Source organism: Typha angustifolia, chromosome 2, assembly GCF_048772165.1.
Source record: "Typha angustifolia cultivar Huaian chromosome 2, ASM4877216v1, whole genome shotgun sequence".
NCBI lineage: Eukaryota > Viridiplantae > Streptophyta > Magnoliopsida > Poales > Typhaceae > Typha > Typha angustifolia.
In genome coordinates, this window is record NC_133240.1 from 5,461,331 (window position 1) to 5,486,775 (window position 25,445).

At 34.3% G+C, this 25,445-nt stretch overlaps 1 protein-coding gene across 4 annotated transcripts in view; it reads left to right on the top strand.

Annotated features, from left to right (window-relative positions):
- The first annotated feature begins 4,494 nt into the window (after window positions 1-4,494).
- LOC140769973 (uncharacterized) overlaps window positions 4,495-25,445 on the top strand; it is a 62,520-nt gene continuing 41,569 nt past the window's right edge. For all 4 annotated transcript variants that reach the window (XR_012105972.1, XM_073110905.1, XM_073110916.1 and 1 more), the window contains exons 1-15: window positions 4,495-4,774; window positions 5,226-5,303; window positions 5,729-5,841; window positions 5,997-6,090; window positions 6,377-6,420; window positions 6,557-6,625; window positions 7,933-8,006; window positions 8,691-8,901; window positions 9,106-9,171; window positions 9,286-9,365; window positions 12,087-12,236; window positions 14,695-14,758; window positions 23,336-23,437; window positions 23,953-24,150; window positions 24,225-24,352. Coding sequence is in view for 3 of the 4 variants with exons in the window: in XM_073110905.1 (XP_072967006.1) it covers window positions 4,678-4,774; window positions 5,226-5,303; window positions 5,729-5,841; window positions 5,997-6,090; window positions 6,377-6,420; window positions 6,557-6,625; window positions 7,933-8,006; window positions 8,691-8,901; window positions 9,106-9,171; window positions 9,286-9,365; window positions 12,087-12,236; window positions 14,695-14,758; window positions 23,336-23,437; window positions 23,953-24,150; window positions 24,225-24,352 (1,568 nt within the window). In the remaining variant the exon portion in view is untranslated. The remainder of the gene's footprint in view (window positions 4,775-5,225; window positions 5,304-5,728; window positions 5,842-5,996; window positions 6,091-6,376; window positions 6,421-6,556; window positions 6,626-7,932; window positions 8,007-8,690; window positions 8,902-9,105; window positions 9,172-9,285; window positions 9,366-12,086; window positions 12,237-14,694; window positions 14,759-23,335; window positions 23,438-23,952; window positions 24,151-24,224; window positions 24,353-25,445) is intronic.

Consider the following 25,445-nt stretch of genomic DNA (forward strand, 5'->3'; position numbering starts at 1 on the left):
CTCCATTATCATCCATAACTCTAACATCCACTCCACCCGTCACCACCACCATCATCCGCACTAAAGCATAATTTCGTCCATGTTTCTGTACGAATCTGCAAAGGGAATAAATAAGAAAAACGTAGATCATGAAGTTATGGATCAATTCCACTTAGTTTCATAATTTTTTGACTACGAAAAAATATTTGGTGAATATTTTTTCTCGATTGCGCCAACTACTTCCTGCAATAAATTCAGATCTTGAAAGAATTGTTCCATAGACTTATCATTGGTATCAAAGCCTATCAAATTGGTACCGTAGACTTATCACATACACTACGGGTATCTCAAAAATAATCATATATTATCATACGCTAAGAGTATATTATTTTTTTTGCGTATCTATGTGTACTTAATTACGGGCATATTTGTGTGGATAAATTTCTTTCCGATGCGAACCAAAAAAATGAAGAGAGGAAAAAGTGTACAATACATGACTTTTAAAAGAGAAAGGAGAGTCACCCGATGTGATATTTGAGAAATAATATATTACTATGACTTTTAAGAGAGAGAAGAGTACAGATGATGTGACCTTTCAAAGAGAGAGAGAGTAGAATATTTAACACCAGACCGACAATACACCCGTTCTCAACTCAAATAAGCACCCCCAAGAGAGAGTGTAGACACTAGTGATATAATTATTTGTTTATCACCCAACAAAATAGTTGACTAGTCGTCCACCACTATAGACTAAGAATCTTAGTTTACAAGCTCATATCCTCATCTTCATTATCACGGCCATTGCAAGGTTATTGCATACAACGAAAATTATAAGCATACCACTTAAAAATGTGCTTTTACTCTATGCCCATTTGATATGAATTGGGTCAGGTCCGATTGTATTATGAGGACATTAGGCTCGATGGATGAAATTATTCATCTTTTAATTAACTTATGCTTATATATTATGTAAACTTTTAATGCAAAGTCTAATTAAATAATACAAGACTCAAAAAGGTAAGTCCAATTAAGTTATATAAGCCTATAAAACAAATCATAGTTTAAGTCATATAAGTTTTTAGGATTAGTCCGAGTAATACTTATTGTACCCGACCTTTATATATAAAGAGGTTAGACTGCTTTGTTTAAATCATCCAAGTATCCAATGAAGAATTAAAAATTTATGTTTTAGCCTTATCTTAGGAGTAATAGTAAGATAATCTAGGAGTAAAAGTAAATTAATCATAGCCGTTTATTTTTCTAAGAGTAGATCTAACTTAAAAACTCTAATTCTGCATTCAAGTCATAGCCACCATCACCTCTATAAGCCACCCTACCTTGCGGGTCATCCACCGCCACCATTAGCCGTCTGCCACCCTTCAATGATAGCTGCAACGTTGGATAATTATCAATCTATCTAATTCTAACCTTCATCCAATTTTTTGATTTTAATTTTTCACCTCAACATCCGATTCACGTTAAACCAAAGCTATTAGAATCCTAACTTAAGGGGCTATTATCATAAAAATATTATAATTTTTTTACATCTAGATCATTTTAGATTTGGTTCATAACACTATTAAGTACTACTAAGTCTATATCATCCCACCCTCATACCTCCAACCTTATTCCCAATAAGTTTGACTCTCATCTATCAAAAGTATAATCATCCGTCTAAGCTTGATGAAGGCATACTTGATTATTGAGATCCAGACATTAGGATCTCAAGCATGACCCTACTATTTCTCCTTGCTCTTTAACCTATGCAAAAAACTTTTAAGACATAGAGATCAAACCTCTCAAGATAGTGCACATATGCTAGTGACATGCTACTACATTAGTAAGATATCATCAATACATATCAGCATTCATTAGAATATCAACAGGTAGATGCGAAAAATAATCTTATAATAGAAGTAACAAAACTGTCAACTAAAAGGAGATCAACACGACATCGGGCTTTGACTAATGCACTTGTATATACTCCAAAAATAATATTCAAGCTATCTAGCAATTCTAAGATATACCCATGTAAGGATTTTAAGATTGTAATCACAACATCATCAACATTGTGGAATAGTTATGCACTAGTATTATAAATATCTACAATGAATGTACAATTATTTAAATAATCACGTGTAAAATTATGCTCTCTCAACCATTTGTAGTCATTTATAAATAATACCATACCTTGCATAAGGTCATTTTTTTTCATAAAAGTTTATCACCATATATTAGCATTAATTATTAGCAAGGAGAATAATCCAATTGCCTTGAATCTCTAAATTTTTCTTGTGACGAAGAGGCTCCATTCTAAACCTAGTATGCTTCGGGGTTCATGCTCGTACTAGGGACATTATGGACATTAAATGACCCAACCAAAAACTTAGAATAGGCTACAATACACTAGTCCTAAAATGTATGGGCTCGAGCTAGCCTAACCTAGCCCAATTCGCTTAGGCTCAAGTTCGAACTTAATCCATCCTGAGGAGATGGGACATGAACATTCACAAAGCAAGAAGGGAGAGGAGGGAGACATCGATGACCCACGATGTTGGACGACCAACAAAGAGAAAGAAAGAGGGAAGGGTTGCTAAGGGAAGAGCTCACAGAACAATGAGGTCTAACAAACATCTGACGACAATCAACAAGGTGAGAAAGAAGAAGGAAAAAAGCTGAGGTGGCTGAGATGATAGGGAAGAGGGGAGATGACATAGTGAGGAGCCATGTAGAGGTGGGTCTACATGATAGGGGGTTGCTAGGGTTTAGCAAGGACAATGGCAAGAGAACTCAAAGTTCAACCTAATGCTAGCTTCACTAGTATGGATTGGTTCACCAAGGTATCACCAAGGGTTAGAAAGAGCTCCAAGCCATAGTGCTCTAATCTAATAAGCTCATAGAGCTCAACGGTTGTTGATTGAAGCTCGCTAGCCAACAAAATCAACCACACAACTTGAGCGATTGAAAACACGCATATAAGTCGACATCATCAAATATATGAAGGAGAGAGAAATGGGGGCTCATTGACACTTAAGATGGTTGAGTGATCCTCGAACTCTAGCCATGACAATGATAAAATATAAGAGGGAAAGAGAGAGAAAGAACTCAAGGAGAGATATCCGCAGCCAAAGGAGAGTGGAGAGGAAGGAGAGTTAAAAGTGAAAAAAAAGTTGATGGAGTGCTTGACTCGAGGTTGGCCACACCTTCACATATCACATTGGTGTAGTGTGTCGGCTACGTGTATAGGGGGTGGCTAGCCTGCATAGTGGCAAGAAGGGGCCACAAGTAGAGGACAAGAGAAGGCACATGTGATGCACGTGCCCACATAGTGGCTCTTTTTTTAAATGTTACAAAATTTCTAAAATTTTGAGCAATTTACTCTTTTGGTAAATTGCTAAACGAACAATCTAGTATTTTATTCTAAATGTAGTACTTTCGATGCCCAATTCTTCAGCTTCATGTTCATCACCCTCATTTTCATCACGTTAATTTCAATGTTGCTTCTACCACTATTCTATGAAGCTTGCCTTATATGGGTCTCCATCCATTGGTGACACTCTACTGCTGAGTTATATCCCTTTCCCACCCCATTGAGAAATATAATGAACTAATTTCCTTATTCACCAAACACTATCGATCATTTCTCCTAAATTTGCCCTAGAATTAGCAAGTAGTTAGATATTGTCACCATTGAATTCAATTTCATTGAAGCTCATCTTTGGGCTCTAATTGTACAAATCCAACATTTACCCCTCTTGTCTTCATAAATTCTAAACATGATGGCTACCTGGATCGTATTTGAGTATCTCGACACCAACTATATGTAATACACTTATTTGTCCGCTACAAGACCTAGTCTTGGAATGCGATCGATCGCCACAAGATACCTATTCTCCCCCTTTTACAGCTCAAGATTGAATCAATAGCTATGATTCTTATGAAAGTTTAGATCTTGAATTGTGAATTTGAGATAAATATGTTATTTTTGATCGTTTGAACGAATGAAAGTATAATGGAAGAGAATATATGGCTTATAAAAATTACATACGTATGCCTATATTTGAACCCACGATGCGGTGAAAACAACTTTGGCGGTAGTCGCCGTCCTATTTAACTACTTTGTTGATATGATAAATTATATTTGAGTTTCAAAATAAATTATACACTTAAAAAAATTAGCGACAAACTTTAAATAGACATCTCATTAAAAGATCAACTTTATAAACCATTTTTTATGGAAGAAATTTACTTAAAGAAATCTATGTGCTTACTTTAAAAAACTATAAATAACTTAAAAATTACAAACAGGTTTGGGAAAAAATAGCAAATCGATAAAATAAACTCAACAATATGAGCCCAAAAATAAATATCATAAAGAATCTAGAAAGACACGTGGCTATGCCAGAACGCCAGCCGTTGCATTATTTCTTTCTAATGAAAATTATTTCCTGCCATTCGATGGGGAAACTACTATTAATATGTCGCTATCTCCGTCCATGGGCAATCTTACTTGTCTCACAAAGGTATCAGGCGCGATAGCCGACTAATCCCTCGCCTTCCCTTCGAATCCCTCGCGTCGTATACACGCACACACCCGTTGAGCTTCTCTTAATCCCCATGCCCCCCACTCCCTGTCTCTCGCCATGAGAGCCCTGACGAACTCCTTGGAGTTTTAGGGCATTTGTCGTACTCTACGGAATGTTCGAAGGAGTGGTGAGCCAAGTGCTCGCCGGCTACCTCGGCCGATACGTCAAGGGCATCCAGAAGGATCAGCTCAAAATCGGCATCTGGAACGGTACGCTAGAATTCTTCCCTCCCTTGCCACTCTTCCCAGTGACCAATTAGATACATGATAAATCTTGTTCTCCATCAAATATTTCAAAAGGATTCGCTTAGGCAAGTGTGATACTAGAGTATGCTTGGGGGGATGCTATAAATGTAAACGATTTGAAATTTTTACCAATCGGATTTCACGTGTTTCTTGAATGATCCATCATGATTCTTTTGACTCAGCAAAGTTAATCTTGAAAGAAGAAATAGTCTTGATTGATTATGTACATGAAATCCAAGCTGTGGATTTGCATCAAATGGGTGGAGCTCTTATCTTAAAGCAAGAGACCTCCATTCGTTGTGTTAAAGCAAGACTTTGGTTTATCTTAAAAAAAAAAGAAAAAAAAAAGAAAAAGAAAAAGAAGAAGAAGCAAAACACATATTGTTTTAATTACACTTTTTTACTCATTTTGCAGAGGAGATTTTACTGGAGAATGTAGAACTAATTCTTGAAGCCTTTGACTATTTGCAACTACCTTTTGCATTGAAGACAGGTAATGTTTACCTCTTTGTTATTTATTCCTATTTTAGTGCACCTGTAGACATTCATTATTTCATTTCTTTTTAAAATCCAGAGTTTAATATGAGTTTCATCTTTATAATATATGTTCATTCTCCTTATATACTACCAAGTTTGAATAATTTGGAATGCAGTCAAAGAGCTCAATTCATGTATAATATTTGATGTTACCTTTTGTACCAACATTGATACTATAAATCACAGTGCCTTGTTCTTGTTGAAATAGATTTGATTCTGAGTTTACTCACTTTATCTAATAGAGCTTCCCCTTCATTTGAAAATATTTTTTGATTTTGTAATTGATCTACCGGTATACCATAATATGCTTTGCCTTTTCCATCTTAGATTTTGTTTTTGATTTTTTCTAATTCATATTTCTCTAAATTTTATGATGTACAGGGCGGGTTGGGAAGTTGAGCATCAAAATTCCTTGGAAAAAGCTTGGATGGGATCCTATCATAGTTGTGTTGGAAGATATCTTTATATGTGCTTGCCAGCGGGAGGATAAGGAGGCATGTTTATTCACTTTGATATAAGCAACATATATAAATGCATTATTGACAAGTTCCATTCATATGACATTAGTATTTATTAAGGATTGTTAACTAAATGATGGTTATGTTTGATTTATCAAGATTCATTTCTTTCTAAATTTTTTGTCTTACAGTGGAACTTGGATTCTGTCGATAGAAGAGAATTAGCTGGCAAGTTGGCTAAACTTAATGCCATAGAGCTTGCCAAATTCTCAAGAAGAGTATCAGGTAAGTCTGCAAACTCCCAAACTCTAGTTGCTCTTAGAAATCATACTTGTCTTTAGTCTCTTGTAATAAGAGTGGTCTTTTGTGCATGCTTAGCATCAGAAAATGTATCATAAATCAATTGTTTGCTTGTAGATTGCCATTTATAGTTATTCAGTATAAGTTAATAACCATGAGTGATGTTACTCTTACTCAAAGTTCTTTATCTGCAAGAATTTATTTTCTACTATTGTTTGCATTTTTTTAAAATTCAAACTTCTGATTTGACTTTTTTTTTTGTTTCCTCTAGATAACCAAACTGGTCAGTCATTTCTTTCATATATTTCTGCCAAGGTACTTACATTTGAATTTTATGAGCAATTAATAAATTTTGCAATCATAGGGGATAAACTACTGTCATTATTTTAAATTATGATCTACTAAACTGCTCGGTTTAATTCTGCCTTAAATTTGGCATATCAATCTACAGATACTTGACAATATCCAGGTTTCGATACGAAATGTCCATATTATATACCTTGATTCTCATGAAGAGCAGGTATTCTGTTTGATCTGAAATATTGTATTCTCTAAATTTGGTCTTTACCTTATGTTTTATGAGTTTTGAAACAATAAAGAGATGAATTTACTTTCATGTTTGGACTTAGGATCCATCTGAAGTGGTTCTTTGTGGTAACGACGTGCAGTTATAACCCCATTTTGAGTTTTGAAATGTTGTGGTTAGCCATATGATCACTTTGAAATGTTGTGCTTCTTGTTTGAAGATGGATTGTCATGTGAGAACTTTTAGTTGGAACTGGTTTGCCTCCTATTTTCTTATGATTCAGAATGTCTTCTATGATTGCATTGACATTTTGCTTTAAAACATTGTTCTCTTGCTCAGTGGCTGAAAATGTCTAGAAGTCTGTATTGTTTTTTCCTCTCTATATATCTGTTGATTGTCAAAAGTTCATATATCGTGACTTTCATGCTCAATTTTGTAGTTTAATGTTAAAAAACTTATTCCCTTTTCATCCATCTGTTGGGAGTTTCATGATGGTTAGATGTTGCTTAACTTGTCATAGCAATATCATTTTGTATATCTTGATCATATTGCACCATCTGTTTTTAATTATTTTCAATTTTTGCTCATATTTTAATAGATCCTATTAATACGGAGTCCTGATAGGAAAGTTGTTTACTTATTTTTATTATCTATGCCTAAGAGATGTAATAAGAGTGCTGCCTAAATGCTTTTATATAATCACCTATCTGTTGGGAGTTTGTGATGGTTAGATGCTGCTTGAGTTGTAATGGCAGTAAAGTTGAACTTTAGAAAACGGCAATGGCAGTTCTGTTATATAATTGGATAATGTTCCATATTGATGCATGAACTAATAGCATCACATGCATTTGATATGACGTGGCACATGTGGTGAGTCCACTTGATATTGAGATTATGTTTGATAACTTAACCTCAGTCTCAAATGACCTTTATTGTTCTTATGGTAATTTCCATATGTTTGATAAGGCAATTAACCATGCTCAGTTCACACTTGTCTCTTGTTCTTTGTTAAGGTATGGTTGAAGCATGGATCATTCTTTTTCTTCCTGTTAGGAAACTCCTATGGTTGTTGATCCATTACTCTTTTTATACAAATCTATATTTGGAATCATGTCTTACCTCGCTAGGCCCTGCATAGGTGGTAGCCTTGTGGGACAGTTTATATAAATGTTTTTTCTGTGTAATCTGCATTCACATCTGCATGTCTAACTTTGAAATTTCTGTCTGCTTTTAAATTATTTTCCAACATCATAGTGATCCTATATTATATGCATTATTTGTTTTTGTTATTGTATTTATAGGAGATGTTCATATTTGGCTTGAGATTCTCGAGTCTAACAATAAGGACGGATGCACGCAACCAGAGTTTTTCTGCGTGAGTTTAAAATCTTATCACTCTTTCACTAGTACTGTTTCTTTGTAGTGGTGGTACACCTGTGATATGTTTTTGTGTCTTTCAATGGATCAGTAGTAGTTGTGTGCCATGTCACATTCCTTCTTTGCTGGTGCGCACTTGTAGAATTCTTATGTTAGTGAATGGTCATGTACAAACTACTATTTTTTATCTATTTAAATCTAAATACTTCGCTTATCTCTAGGTTTTGTCTGTTTAAATTTAAATTCTATGTACCATTTACTTAAGAAATCAGTTATATTTGAATGTGTTACGGTTATTAACTTATAATTTGAGATGACATACATGAGGAAACTTTTCAGAATATCCTATTCATTAGAGTTTCTTATGCGTTAAGTAATCTTAGAATTGTTGCATGTATCTGTTGCCAATATGATAATTCTAGTAGGCATTTGATGCATTTGTAATGTGCTGCAAAGCATATATATTGTTTTAGAATAAACAAATTGCCAAGATATGCTAGTCTTTAGGTCAATTGTGGCAAGAAGGACAAGGTTGTCACATTTGCATATGTTTGTTTTATTGATTGACCTCTATATATTTGTGTATTTATTGGCAAAAGTGGATGTTTATGTGCTTATGCAAATTATGAATGATAGCTTGTATAGTATACATTAGAATTTGACTTTCTTTTTTATGACTTAGATCGTCAGTGGCTGCGAAATCAAGAGTTGGCCAGGTGAACAAGATTATTGAGATATCAACTGTTGGATTTTATTGTAACCAGCTTGAAGAAGGGCAGAAGGATTTCAGTATTGGTGATCTTACTGAGTCCCAGTTATGTTGCAGTTTGAAGTTAGACCACAATAGAGATAACTATATTATAAATCCATTCAATCTAATGGTCTCTGTGCTAGTACGTCGATGTCTTTAAAATTTTTTTTTTCTTGTTCTTACTATCTGCTTCTAGTTTTTCTAATTCTTTGATAAATATGTGTCTATTTGGGTAGTGCACCTTGGAGTTTCTCAAATATAGAATTCTTTCACTAATTAGTTATGTGGTTCTTTAAATTGTTTGGATAATATGCCTTAAATAAGTTCTATTTTCTTCTCTATGTAGGTAAATAAATCTGGCAAGCTTGATGGCGCACCACAATATGACATCGTTGTTGAGCTAACTGCCTTGGTTTGTTCCTTTGCAATGCAAAGGCAAATTGACATGAGTGATATTTAATGTTTAACTTTGATTTATTTTAATACTAAATGATAATTTTCTTCTTTTCCTTTTTTCTATTATTAGGTTCTGTCATTGAATGAGATTCAGCTACAACAGATTTTATGTCTTTGGGATTACTTCACCATCTGTTCTCTACGAAAGAAGTAGGCATATTTTACGCCATTTTCTATCAAAATTCTTTTGTTGCTTTTCATATCAGGTTTATCTATAATGAATAACGCAGTTCACTAATCACCCAAATGAGAATACATTTGTTTATCAGTTAGTTGTCAACAAGTTTATGAAGCTTGTGGAGGAGTGAACATCGTACCATAAACTATTTGTTTTGACATATTTCTTTAATCGCCTGTCTGTTCAAACTAGTATAGTTTTTTCTCTGATGCTGAGCTGACCATTTTCAGAAAAAGGGCAACCAATTTTGGTTTCTCACTGTAGATTTTGAGCCTTTAATTTTTATATATACAACCAAACCTTGGGTCTTGTTTTAAGAGAAACATCTCATCCGTCTTGTCCTTGCTAATTTCAATGGTCATTTGTTTGCAAAGGTAAGTAAACTGAAAGTTATTTTGAAGGCACCAAAGTGAAAGAATTTTCACTGAGTGTGTTTTACGGTATATTTGTGCATTTAGGTCATAGATGAAATATAAGGAGACATAACGCACTTATTCTTAAGCCAAACAATTCTGCAGCAATTAATGTTGGATAGAATTGCACAAGTGGGCATGAGGGAGTATTGAGATACTCCCTTCATATCAACGTCAGTGATTTATTGGCAGGGTACAAGTTGACTCATGTCGGCCGACACCGCTGATTTCTCTTCTTCTCCACAAAGCACACAAGTAAGCTTAGTTTGCCACCAATAGTATGATGATTTGTACTTTGGCAAAAACAGATATTGACCATATAGCAGATGCTCACCATCTGTCAAGAACTTATATAAGGAGGAGGGATGGAACTGATATTAGGGAAAATCTCCAATAAATGTTGTCCCTAAATGTTGCTAAAACTTTCTATATGGATCTTATGGAGGAGACGGCAAGTTTTGAGTTAGAAGCATCATTGAGATATCTTCTGAATCCAAAAAGGAATCTTATAGGATTTTGAACAAAGAAAACTGAGGTCAAGGAAATCTCTTCTCAAGGGGGATGCCAGGAATAACCTGTAGAAGACCAATTGATGGGAATTTTCTATTGCCCAAGTATCCTTTCAGAATTTTAAATTTTATCATCTTGCCTTCTCTAGGCATATAATTAAGCTGAAATTTGAAAGCCAAAGATAGTTTGACTCCTTTGCAAAAGAAAGAGTGTCTGAAAGGTGCAGAATCTTTGAATGGCACTCTTGTTTTAGAGTGAGGACATTATCTCTCTCCAAATTGGAATGTAGTTTCCATTGATGTTTAGAGATTTTCTCTGCCATTTGCTACTAAGACCATAATTTGAGCCCTAATACCAATTGCTGCAAGGCAATGTGTAGGAGATGACGAAGAACTGCTTTACCAGAGAAATGATATGCCAATAGAGTCTATTTTCTTAATAAATGCTTCTGGATGCAAAGAACTGAAATGCGATGTGTGGGGATTGCTGAGAAAACATAATTGATAGAGGTTAAGTGATAACCAATCTCTGGATGCAAAGAACTGAAATGCGATGTGTGGGGATTGCTGAGAAAACATAATTGATAGAGGTTAAGTGATAACCAATCAAAGAGATTCAGCCGTGCAATCACGTAATTGGGATTCCACTCTATTAATAACTCTCATCCTATCTTCTTTCAGCTCCTTCATGGAGACTATGATTGAAAATTTTGGAGGGGACTGCTAAGTGTATGATTATCTCTCCGTGTATGCAGATCAATTGCATTGCTCCTTTGGTCGTTGTCTCTTAAGTGTATGGCTTTAAAGGGAGTCCCAGATATGTAAGAGTTAATTTTCTCACTGAGGATCCCATCTTCTTAGCCTAAGTGAAGCACTCCAAATGAGACAAGGACGATAGTTTCCCCAAAACAGTAACACTTGACTTGGGCTAAATTTATCTCTAGGCCAACATAGCATCTCAAATAAGTAGAGGATGCATTTAAGTTCCGGCAACAAAAATGATCTGCCTTACTGAATAGAATGGTATCATATGTGTACCTGAAGAATTGAGGATTTAATCCCAGATCAACTCCTGTAATGATGTGATTTCTTTTGGCAAGATGAATCATTCTAATCATTTTAGTCCTTTTTTGTGTCTCTTCGATTATTTGTTTCTGTTCTTTATGAAGCATGAATATTCATGGTATGGATATGGCAAAATACATATACGTTGATATGACAAATCTTGAAAAACAAGGACATCATACACTTAGAGATAATGACCAAAGGAGCACTGCAATTGATAAATTTTAGTGGAGAGTACTTTGAGGAAGGGTATACAATTTATATTGCTACTCGTGCTGCTCTTTTGAAAATATATTTATCATAGTAGAAGAAAATGTATTTGGACACAATTTACAGAAAAATTACACACATCTCTTTACCAAACTGTAGCACTTATGAAGTGTGTTTTTGGACTTTGAGTGTAAAGCTTTTCTTTTTTCTCCTTTGCTACTATGGTGCAACTATACTTTTCACCTTGATTGCTATGGATTGATGCATTACTGGTTTAGCATGTGATATAATTAGTACTATTCCAAAGAAAAATAATGCTTTTCCTTATCTAATACCTGATTGAATCTGTTGATATAATCTTAATACCATTTGTTGTGTAAATCTCAGAGACCCTACCCACATGAGTGGGAGCCATTACATCTACAAATGCCACGCCTAATATGATATATTTATTACCCACTTCTTTTAATTGTTTTATCATCTTTGATTTTCTCAGATATGGGCGCTACCGTCCGTGTCAGAGCTCTTTATCAAGGAAAGTTGGAGGATGGCAGAGAATGTGGTGGCACTATGCACAAGAATCCATTTTGGCAGAAGTTCGTCAAAGATTAAGGAAAACTTCTTGGAGTAATCTTGGGCGGCGATTGTGAGTTTTTGGATCTTATGCACTGACACTGCTTTCATACTTTATCTCCTTGGTCATAGCTTGTGTATGAATTTTGCTGTGGAGTCAGATAATAGTTTCTTGATTTACTTGATCACATGTTAGATTCTCTTTTCATTTGAATCTTCCTTAAAATAACTGGTTTCTTATTTATGTGATTGATACTGTGATGCAGTTTATTGATTAGTATTATTTTTTGGGATTATGCTCCCTGTGGTCTGCTCTCTGCATATCAATCTAACTTGATAGCGGTATATGTGAGCCTTAGAAAATAGTGTAATTAGTACAGTTGGGCTTAAATCACCTTAGAATTGGCGACCTTCCCAATAGTAGCTGATAACCTCTTAACTACTTTAAGGATGCTGAATTCATGGTTACTGTTTTCAGGAAATTTAGGGAAATGTATTAGGAAAGTTTTGGCCTTGACGTCTATTGTACTTATAGCACTCCAAGTCTCATAATTCGAGTAAGTTGTCCAACAGACTAACACTCGCCATCTATAATTACAAGTTAGTTTGAATTCAGGCTGCATAGGCTAAGACAGGTGTTCTTTTTATTGGCATATGTGTTTGAGGACAAATACTCGACAGTGAATCAACAAAGGTTCAACCATGATTTATAGAACTTGATGAAAGCATATGAAGTGTACCTTTGCTGTTTTAAATGCTTCTGATTTGCTGCAATTTGTTTTTGCTTGTTTTTCTCTGCCAACAGGTTATTTAAGAAGTAGCCTGGTAGGTGCTGACATTCAACATTTACAACAGTAGGAACTAATATGGCGGATTATTCTTACTAGTTTTTGGGGTTGCAAATGAATTGATGTGTTCTTAAAATTTGAAAGCTCATGGAGTACAGTGTCTCAGTTGTACAATTTGTTGCGTTTAAACCAGCTTCTAAGGAGCCAAGATGCTGAACATGAGAATGTGACTTGAGGTAAGGTTCAGTCAGTATGATCAGTTCAAGTAGCCCACAGGAAGAAAAGGAACATGTAGTTACAGCTCAGCTATAGCTGGAAGGCTAAAACTAAGCTTGAAGATGTATATAAGTACTAATGTTTTATTTGTAGGAGTGAAGCAGTTTCACTTATGCCTTTCTGCACCAACAAGATTACGATATGGCATGTGTTAAACTCACCAACTACTCTATAAGCCTAAGCTATTAGAGAACTAATTTTCCTATTTTATATTCAAACACACTCTCACTTTTAGGCTTGAAATGTGGACTTGACTTAAACAGGATAGGTGTTCCGTATTTTAATTAACAGATAGACCCGTTGGGATTTGAACTCAGGAATTCTGATCTGATACGATGTTGATTCACCAATTGCCCCAGAAGACTAACTGTTAGAGAGTGGTGATTTTTATATTTGAATTTTGAACAGTATGGAAACTGGTGTACTGCTAGGTAATGTGATGCTGACTGGGTTATACAAATGAGTAGTTAGTGAGTGGATATGAGATCGACCATAAAATATATTAAGGCTTCAGCTGGGATGAAAAGGTGAATCTCTTAGATTGGTGATGAAGTTGAGACTGATGAGACAATGATAGTTTAGTTTTCTTTTTTGAAAGTCAAAGTTGGCTTTAATAGTGATAATGGTGGAATGGACTCAGATTAAGGGAGGAGGAATATGAAAACGCGAAGTCACCTGAGGAAGAAAAGTATGGGTTAAAACTTAGAAGTGCAGTGCAAATATTTTTGGTAAGTGCATTTCGTAGTATTTTCTTTTTATTGACGTGTGGATCTTTCATTCTTTTACCATAATTGCTGTTCTATACTTTTCATGTTTGACTTGAACATGGATTTATCTCTTTTCCTTTTTTTTTTGGAAACAATAGGTATTAATTTGGACAAACAATTTATGACCTCTATTTATACTTGGTGTAACATAAGCGAAAGTAAGAGGACATTCTTTAGAGTTTTATAGACATTAGGACCATACTTTGTGTCCTCTTTACTGTTAGTGAAAATTCTAATTTCCAAGCGATTTAATTATATTAGATGATTTGTAATGCCTGAAGTATATTTCTTACTTCCACTACGATAAATGTCTGAAATTTGTTGACAAGTCAGACATAAATAACATACTTCTTGCATTAGACTTTAGACTACTATTGGTGCTAACACTGTCAACTGTGCTTCCCACTCTGCTTTGTGATTGTTGCAAGCAATTTAATTGCATAAGATGACTGTCATCATGCTTGAAGTCTTTATTCTGTTATGTTCACTATAAGAAGCGTCTCAAACCTGTTCATTATATCAAACTTTACAAAACTGAGGAAGAACTAGGCTGGATGATCTTTTGGATGGCAAATATGATAGATATATATGTCCTGCTTGAACTTCTGTTTGTATCTATGACTATCTCCTTAGTTATCCAACATTGGGTATTCATTTAGTATGAATAAGTTTTGAGTGTGTTATCTGGTCTGGTCCACAGAAACTACCGCCGGAAATATGTAAATTTGTACAGGAGAAAGCTGGAACTACTGCAGAAAGAACAGGTGATTTTTGCATTATTTTTGTCAGCATTCATTCATCTATTTTACTTTATTTTATGGGACTTCTATGTTCAACTTCTTGTAGAATATGCTAACTTCGCTGTTCGTTGTCTAGATGTCTTGTGAATAAACTGAATGTTGATATTGCCATCTTTTTGTTTGATTCAGTATCTCTAACAAACTGTAGTAGTTCTCTAAAGCATATTTTAATTGTATGATTGAGTGAGATATGACATAATACTCATTCATATCACAAGGCAGAAGATACTAGTCACTTTTAGTTCTTGGGTGCATTTAAATGAGTATCATAGAATTCACAAGCTCCATTGTGTTGGGCAACGATGGTCGTGCCACTGACATGTATTTGTAATATTTTTAATAAAATTTTTAGAATATTTAGAGATATTTTTGGGTCTTTGGTATGCCAATTTTGGTTTTTAGTTTAAATATATGTATTAAATATATATAATAGTGTTTTATCTTTAGATTATTTTTATAAATGACCTATTTTATTATAGCTAAAGCAACGATTAAGTATAAATATTAGTCAACATGTAATATAATTTAATTAAAACTAATATTGATGATTGAATACTTTATAATATAATTAAACACATAGTAACATTCAACATAATATTATTTGTAAAAAAAGAAATAATCAACACATAATATTAATTGATAATAGTTCAATAATTAAAAATAATATCTAGTTGAACGTAGTATGACGAAAATGATTAAGGACTTTATTTGCTGGCACAAGAATGATACACTTAGGATTTTATTTAATTATCTAAATCCAGCTCTACGCAGTTTCGAAAAAATATTCGTTGAATATTCTACGCATCTCCAAATAATATCAAACTAGTTGGATAAGGTTGCCAATCTCCAGATCTATAACTTTGATATTTATGATTTCTCTAGACTCGGAATCTATCTGCGATAAAACGAAAGCTTAATCCGAGAGGTACTCGGATATGATAAGGAATATTGGTTTAGTTGATTTGTTAGGGTTTCATATTGTTTTAGGATTTGTTGGCTAACCTCTATAAATATGTGGATGACAGCCAACTTCATTATGGAATTGGATTCTTGATTTCTTGCCTCCTATCTTCTCTCTAGACTCCTCGTTCCTCCTTTTTCACCATCCTTCCACCTCTATCGTTGGCAAGGTTTCTTCTAACCTCTAATCTCCCTCGACTATCGAGTCACCCCTCTTCTTTGAGATCTCAACCACTTTGTTCTCTTCGTCTACTTCTCTTAATCATATCCACAATCCACCCTCATCTCTATACCCATCCATAACTCTAACATCCACTTCACCCGTTACCACCACCATCACCCACGTTAGTCCGTCTTTTCGTCCCTGCTACAGTTTGAATCTGCGAAGGGCGTAAATATGAAAGTTGTAGATCAGGAAGTTACGGATCCAACCCAATTGATTTCACAATTTTCTTACTATCGGAGAATATCTGACGAATATTTTCCCATGGTTGCGCGAACTACTTCCTACAATAAATTTAGATATTAAGGAATTGTTCCATAGCCGATCTTTTGGTATAAGAACTTATTAATTTAGTATCAGAGCCTATCATTTGGTATTAGAGCCTATCAAGTGGTATCAGAGCCTATCAAAGAATAACAAGAGAATGTTGTATTAAATATTGTCGATGATCTTCAAAACTCATCCACTGATAGTATTACTTGTAACGTCTCATATAGTTTTTATACAAATAGAAATTTTATAGTTCTCCTATGATATGATATAAATTTTGAATATGGATGAAACTAAAGTTGATTTATTAATTATTGATGAAAAATAGAATTTTTTTAGAAAAAATGGCTTCACATGCTATGCTGGATCGGCACGGCTCAGTACGTGGCTATGCCACTGGCACACCTCGTGCCAAATGCTATGCCACTACTGACACTAGGCGTGTCGGACCTATGCCGATAGGCATGATCATCCTTGGTGGTCGGAGTCTAGTGCATTGCGACATCTTGTAGTACTTAGTTGCCTTACTATGTTGATATTTTACTGGTTTTGTCTGCTGCATTTTCAAATTTAAAATACATAAAAGATGGAAATTGAATACTTTTTGTAGAAGTGGACATGCATCTAAGAAAGGTGGAGTTATTTTTTAAGGTCCTTTCAAAGAAAATATGTTAGTGGCTTAGTACCTTAAATTTAGAGCTAAATAGATAAGATTTAGATATGTGGGCGCATGTTGCCTATACGGTTTAACATTTTTAATATATAAAAAATAATTATATATGATATATAATATGTATGTAGTATATATAAAATTTTATTAGTATTCTTATTAGTTATTGCTCATTATCTATACTCTGCAATGATGTACAATGCGGCGTGCAAAGAGAAGAGTACTATAGAGAGATGGTGGTAGTACCTAGGGGAGAGGTGGGTAGGTGGGTATTGGGTAGGGGTGAAAATGGGTAGGAGTTAGGGGTGGGTGTTGGGTAGTAAGAAAAACGGTTCAGATTAACTCCGACCCAACCTGCTATCCGATCCGATTTGGATAGGATTCGGATAAAAAATTCTTGTCCGATCCAATATAGGTAGGAGTTCTGTAAAAAATTCAGATTTGGATACCGTTTACCTATATAATTTGTAAATAATATACCCTACCTGCTAAATCTGACTCGTTAACCCATAAGAAATACTCACCCTATTGCCCTCTTCATCTCAACTCTTCTTCTTGCCCTAGCTGCCTTTGCGACCTTGCCCCCACTCTTCTTCTCACCCAAACCATGATACATAATTTTTTATTATAAAAGAACTCTTTCACCATGGCTCACAAGAAAAATAATACTAGAAAATAAATATTTGTATACACAGGTATAAATAAATTTAAAATTATTATTTAATATAATTAACCAGTAGGTTTAATATGAGTTTAAAATGGTTAACTTGCATTTATATTTTAGTACTATTTGCATGACACATACTCAATTTTCTTAAAAAAATAATACTTTTTTACTTTTTAATGTCACATCAAAGTAATAATTACACCCGTATTTTAAATTTTCTCTCATCTATTTATAATTTCTCACCAAAATAAATATATTTTCCTCTAATTCTTTTTAAAAGATTTACTAAGTTCAAAATAAATTATAGAGTGGTTGCAGGTTTGTGAGTTTGTAAGCCTGCAATAACTTATTTGTATTGAAACAATTAAAAAATAATTTATTTAAAAATATTAATAACAATAAAAATGTTAAAAAATATTATAAAAATAATATAACCTTACACATGGGCTTAAAATTAAATCAAAAGAAAATAAAAAACAGTAATATTATATTGTTATTTATAATAAAAAATTAACCTTACATTGTTTTAGAAAACAAAAATAATATGTAAGCCTATTTGCGAGCTTATATGTAAGCTCGCAACACATTTACGGGCTTATATGTAAGCCCGCAAATATGCTTACATCTAAGTCTGCAAATTAATAATTTAAAAGCTTTTAACTATTAAAAGATAATATTTTAAAATTTTTCATTAAAGTCAAAATGCATTTTGGTTTATTAAATTAATATGTCATTTATTTCTCTCCAAAACTAATACCTATTTCGTATCACACTAAAAGTAATAATTACATTTTAGTTTAGTTCATAATCAAACACTATACTTTTTAGTCTAGTTCAAGATACCTAAATTAAAATTAAAAAATGAGGTCAGGTAACCAAGTTCAGAGCTTAGCCTCAAACTAAACAAGGCCTAAGATACCAACACTTGAAATATGACCGCAATGATTACATGTCAGTTTGTTGTTGTCCCTTGCATACAATACTTTACTCGGATCTCTTTTGCTATTGATATCTGATGTCTCTGAAAGACATTATTATAGCTCCAATCGGCATATTATCTGAATAAAGCAGTGAATGAATGTCGACTGATGGATGCATTGCCACAGCAGCCTGCAGTGAGTGCAGCGACAACGAACGCTATCACTGCTCACAGCGAGCATAGCGGTGATGGATGCCGTTGCCTGTAGTGAGCACGGTGACGAGAGATTCTGCTGCTGCCTGCAGTTAGTGCAGGGATGAATGCCACTGCCGTTGCCCGCAGCAAGCGCAACGACGAATGTTACCATTGCTCTCAGTGAGTGCAGTGACGTTGGATGCGATCGCAGCGATGTCTTGCAACACATCACAGCGACGACGGACACCACCGCTGCCCGTAGCGAGCACAGCAATAATGCACGACGATGCAACAAGCAAACCTTTGTCCAAAAAATTAAAAGATGAGAAAAAGAGAGCTCAGGTAAGGTCTTGCAGTGTTGATCGAGATGGAAGAAGGGTATATGAAAGGTCTCTCTTGCTGTGGTGCTGCCTGAGTTTGGAATTCATATTGAGAGAGAGGCAAATATGTGTCAAAGTTGGATTAGTGCATCAGTTAATGGATTTAGATCTTTTAAAAACCAGATCCATATACCCATGTAACCCACCTAAAGCCTTAGATGGGCGACTACTTTTTGACCGATTAGATGCTAATCATTGCCTAATTGCCCGTCTCACTAAATCCCATTTATCACCACCATTTCCCTCCAAAATAAATTGTCCAAATGATTGCCCCGCTAAGCACCCGCCTCGCATGATTTTTAAAATATTAGTTAAGGCATCAAATGGAGAAGGATAATTCTTGATGGACAAGAAGTAACTAAAGGAGTATTTTTCTTTATCTGACCTCTAGTTTTTTCTGGAAGCAACGATTGATTAGCGTGTGGCACAGAAAGTTAGTGCAGGGTGTTAAAATAGATATTGTCATATACCCGTAACTTTGAAATTTGGTAACAAAGTTTTATAGGAAACCTAGAAGGCCATCAAGCTTTTGTGGATCTAAATGTTGGGTAACTAGAAGAAAGCATATTCAGAGGTTTAGTGTTACTAAGATGAAGATATTTAGGTGGATGAGTGTCATTACTACCAAAGATAGAAGGAACAAATATAATGTTAGACAAAAGTTAGGGGTGACACCTAGAAGGATAAATTACGCAACCATATATTAACATGGTATATAAATGTCCACAATTTAAACGAGACATAGCGCACCAACATAAAGGAGCAATTTTATCCACATTAGAGGTTCCTTAACATAAAAGGGAACGAGCAAAACTTATTTAAGGAAAATTCGGAAGATAAGATATGATAGTGCTCAATCTATCATAACACGGTTCCTTACTAGAGATGAATAGAGAAAAAAGGTCCATATAGTCATTGCAAAATAATTGTGACAAGTCTTGTTGCCGTTGTATGAATTATGAATTATGAACTAATTTAACCAAGGTTTTAAAACTCAGTATCGAGATCAAGATCGACCATTTGAAAAAATGATACGTATCGGCCGTATCGGTCGTATCGGCTGTATCGGCCGCATGTATTGGATCGGACTATTTTTAATTATATAAATTCTATATATTATTTAAAAATTTGAGAAAATTTTAAAAAGTTTAGAAAAATGATAAATAATAATTATTCACATATGAAGTCTAAAAACTAAAAATTACATTAACTTATTCAAAACTTTGATGAGTGCCGAGTTGGTTTTCCCTTCTTTTTCCTATTCTCTTTTTCTCCCTTTCTCTATTATTGTTAAAGTAAATTTATTTTTTTTCTAATTTTCTTTCCTTTCTTCTCTCTACCTTCTCTCTCTCTTATTGCCATAACGCAAATTTTATTTATTTATATTTCTTCTCTCTTTCCTCTTTCTCTCTCAATCTCTTTCTTACTGCCTCTCTTTTACGAGTAAGGTAATTTTTTTCTCTAATTTTTTTTTCATTTCTTCTCTCCATTCTCTCCCTTTCAATCTCTTCCTCCCTCTGTTACTCCCTCTCGATCTCTTCCTCCATCTCTCTCTCTCTCTCTCACTCCACTCTTTCTCTCATCTCTCTATCTCACTCTTTGTTAACAGAGATTGAAGGAGGGAGATAGACAGAGAAAAAGATTGGAGAAAAGAAAGAGAGGAAGAAAAAGAGAGGGAGACGCTAGAGGGAGAGAGTAGAGAGAAATGAGAGAGATGGGGCATTGGTGAGAGAAGTGAAAAAATATTAGAGAGAGAAGAGAGATGGAGTGAGAGAAGAGAGAGGGAGAGCCCATATCGGTCAATCCCTGGATCAGGATCGACTGAAAGTTGGAACAATAAATTTAACCACTTTTTAGGGTGTTTTTCTTAGTTTTATCAATATTCTTGTGTCATACGTCAAAAAAGATTGTCTTATGTAGAATGTTGATATGTCATTTAGTCCAAGATTAAAAAAATCGGGATTGTGATCGAGATTGGCCCCCCGAATAAACGACACGTGTTGGCCGTATCGGTCGCTTGAATTGGATTAGGATATTTTATTTACATAAAATTCTAAATATTATTTAAAAATATAGGAAAATTTATAATATTTCAAATTGAGAAATTAAATAATTACTCACATATGAAACCTAAAAACTAAAAAAAAAAACTTAAAATTGCTGCAGCAAAGGATAGAGAATGGAAGAAACGTAAGAAAAAAAGAAACTTTGCCATAGTGAAGCATAGAGAAGAAAAAAATTATAGTGAAAAAAGAGAGGAGAGAGAAAATAGGGCAATAACTATAATAGGTCGTCAGAGTTGGATCTGCGTCGGTGGAGTTTGCCCGAGTTAGATTTCTGCGTCAGAGAAGCAATAACTATAATAGGGAGGAAAAAAGAGAGAAATAGTGAAAAGGAGAGAAAAATAGTGAAAGAGGATTGGCAGTCCTTCGAACCATGATTGAGTACCTTGATAAACCTCAAGGTGCCTATGAACTGCAATTCCTTGTCCCCATAAATGTCGTTGCCTATTGATTAGAGAAAGTGACTGATATTATCTAGAAACTAATTAAGGTTAAACACATTTTACCCTTTTATACTTATGCTTAATATCATTTTACTCTCCTATACAAACTTTTTGTATTAGATCAATTCTTGTAGCTATGACAAATACAAATGTTAGAATTTCGGTCCAAATTAATAGAATTCACCCAGATTACCAAAGTCCCCTTTTATGTCAAATATAACAAATAATGGAAATATCCAAATTATCGTTCTCTTCGATTAGTTTGTCTAACAAGTATAACATGGGCATTTTAGTAATTTAGATGGGGTCTCATTAAATGAGATGGAACTTTAATAATTTTACTTTAGTCATAGGTACACAGATTGATTTGGTACAAAAAATTGTACAGGAAGGTAAAATGATTTAGGCATAAGTTCACGGGGTAAAATATATTTAACCCAACTAATTAAATGAAGCTTCTTGTTAGCTTTAATTTATGGAGACATATACATAGAACTCTCCCCATTTGTCTGGTTACAAAATTGAACTTCAAAGTTCAAATTGTTGCTTATATGTATTTTAGGTTTCAAAGATTATTTTAGTATAGTTCATCATAGTTTCCAAAATTGGCTGATCTTGAGTCGGATTGGGATCGGCTATAATTGATCTCCATTCGGACCAGAATCTAGTTTTAGTGATTGGTCTTGGTCGGAGATCAGCCAGTTTTGGTTGTATTGGATGGATCGGTCGATCCATCTCGGCTGTTTTGGTCGTATTAGGTGTATCGGCTAAGCGATCTCGATCGTATCGGTCGAAACTAAATTTTTTTAAGATTCAATTGGAACCTTAAATGTATCTAACCTAAAATTGATGTTTTAGCTGCCTTTTCGAAATTTTCAATTAATACTCTATCTCTCACACACTCTCTTCATACCCCCTCACACTTCATCGAGCTTATCCGCTGGCCGATCCGGTGAGCTCCTTTGGCTACTCTGATGAATTCGGATGAGTTTTTTTTTTTTTTCATTTCTCTTCTCTCTCTTTCACACCCATTCTTTAACTTCTTTTTCTTACTATTACAAAACAACAATGAATATTGTTATGTACTAGAACTTTACGAATATAAAGATTTGCACAATTCAAGTCAGAAGTTATCATAGTTTTTAAATGAGTTTTTTTAAAAAATTTTTAGGATTCATATGTGACTGATTTTTATTTCCTTATTTTTCTATTATTTTTTCTAAATTTTCTAAATTCTTTTTTGTATTCAAATAATATTTAGAACTTACATAATTAAAAATAGTCCTATCCAATCGGGCGGCTGATACAACCGATACAATTGATACATATCGTTTTTTCTAACGGCCGATATCGATTCCGATAGCGACATTCAAAACCTTGGTTTCATCATGATATATCACGTGCTATCTAAAATTATTGGAATAACTGAGTTTTTAAGCAAACTAGCCCTTCCAAATATCTAGTATAGTTTAAAACGTAAGTACGAGAGTAGTTGTGTTTGGAAATTGCTAACTCAGTCAGTGACTTCCAAATATAAATCGTTAACTGGATCAAAGATTTATATAGATATTTAAAATAGTCAAAAACTTGGAATAGCTTTTATTAAATCATTGCTGTAGTTTTACTGTGGGAGCTTAAGTTTTATCTTCTCTGTATGCATTTGGTCCTTCTTGAAGTTCTCCTTTAAATCTGCTTTTGCTTGGTGCAAATTTGAGTTTATTGGCACTTAAAATAAAAATATTTGTTTTCAGCTCGTCAATAAAGATATTTTGCAAGAGCTAGAAAATATGGACAAAGAATGTGATATTGATGACATCCTGAGCTACAGATCTAGTGCAGAGCAACAACTTCAGGTATTGCTTCATTAATTAGATGTTAGAGGAAACAGTTGCACATTGTGATGCCAAGTCATTGGATTTATGAATAATGTTGTTTGTTTTTTCATTTGTGAACAAGTTGTAACATTATAGAAGTCGTTCTGTATGAATTTGACACTGCATTTTCTTATGGACATTGTCTTTCAACATTGTCTTTTCAGATTAGTACATTGACTCAAAGACACAAGTAAAAAAGTCAGTTCCCATTGGTACTGTGGAGCAGCTAAATACGTGTGTTCTAGATAATTTATTAATAGATTAGGGATATGTAGTAATCTACTTGTACCTATAGTTTACTTGTGCTTTATTGTGCCTCTCTCAACATGTTGGTCAGGCTTTGATTGATCATGGTTATTAAGTGTGCTTTTAGCAGTGCATAAGTTAATGTCAAGAGAACATCTTTTCATCTACTTGACAATTTTCAGTTGGTCTCTTTGTTTACACTAAGTCTGTAAGTTTGGTTAAATTTTGTAAACTTGTATTAATTATAGGAACTTCTGCTCAAATCAAAATCTCCTACTCCAGTAGCAAATGATGCTATATCTTCACAAGAGATGCACCCAAATGAGGAACAATCTTCAAGTAGAGCACGCAGATGGTTGAATTGGTTCTCCCTCGGGATGCTTGGAGCTGGTGGAACAGCTGACACTAGTTCATTTGCTGGCGTTATTTCGGATGAAATTATTAAGGCAATAGTTGTCTTTGTTTGGATTGCTTCTGCTCTTTCATGCTCTGAGGTCTTAATCATATTGTTTTTCTACAGGATATTTATGAGGCAACTGAATTTCATCCTGTGCCTTCTTTTACTGGAGACTCTTTAGTGAGAGATGAAGTTTTTTCTATGTCAATAAGACTCGACATATCCCAACTGCATGCCTCGATCAGCTCCAGGCACTGCACTTTACCTTGCATATCTTCAAGTTCATGATTTATGCTTACTCTATACTTACTTGTATATGTCCGTGGATATATATATCTGGCATTGTCATCAATATCTTGAGTTTTATGTAGCATCTGTTTGGAATAGATCATGTTGGTTTATCATTAAGTAAAGTCATATTAGAGAAATCTGTAGTAGACTGATTGTAAATACTCTGGTGAAGTACGTGTTGTTGTCAGGCACTTCTTTTTCCAAAGTGAGATCTGATCTGAAATACTTGGTGTGCATATAGTACTTTTTTTAATATTATTATTTTGTGAAGGTAAATAACTTTTGTTAACATTTAGCTCAACATAATCCACTGTAATTCATCTAATGTTATCAATCATAATGGATTTGTGAAATTGAATCTTCCTGGCACACTTGTTTCCTCTCTTATTTACTGGGAGGACTTTTTTAGGCGTATCTCCTTTCCTTTTACTTTTTTTTAATGATATCTTTGTGACTAGGTTTTATATCTAGGAGGAATGTTGATCTTCAGAAACCTGATTATGCAGAATAGTTTCACTTATCAACTTATATTAAATATGGCAATACAGGACTTTGTAGGAGAGATGGTCTTTTATAATTGGTGCATGGTTGCAGATTCATGGAGTTAAGATACAAGATCTTTTTACTGTTTGAATGGGTTAGCTGTAGCTTTTAAGATAAACACTGAGCAACAGTTGAGATTATGGACTCTATCAAGTAATTATTGGACTAGATGAGATTTGCCATACCAATCATACAGGTCCATGGAGTTAGGATTGTAAGAGTCTGTTTGCCAACTTGGTAGAAGAAATTTCGTGGTTGTCGAGTGACCGCCAGGAAGCAGTAACATGCGGGCACTCTAATACTTGCCTGAAATGTGTCAGTTTGTGACGATAGATGTTCTGAGTTGGTGGCTAAAGTTTGAACAGTCATTTTGGTTTAGAATCGGTCCAGAATGGGTGGTTTGAGCTTCATTGAGGTAATTTAATGGGGGCAAAAATTGTTTGATGTATGACTGAGTTAGTATTTTTTCTTTATTCTCAAAGATGTGCTTTCTTTTCCTTAAATTGAAAT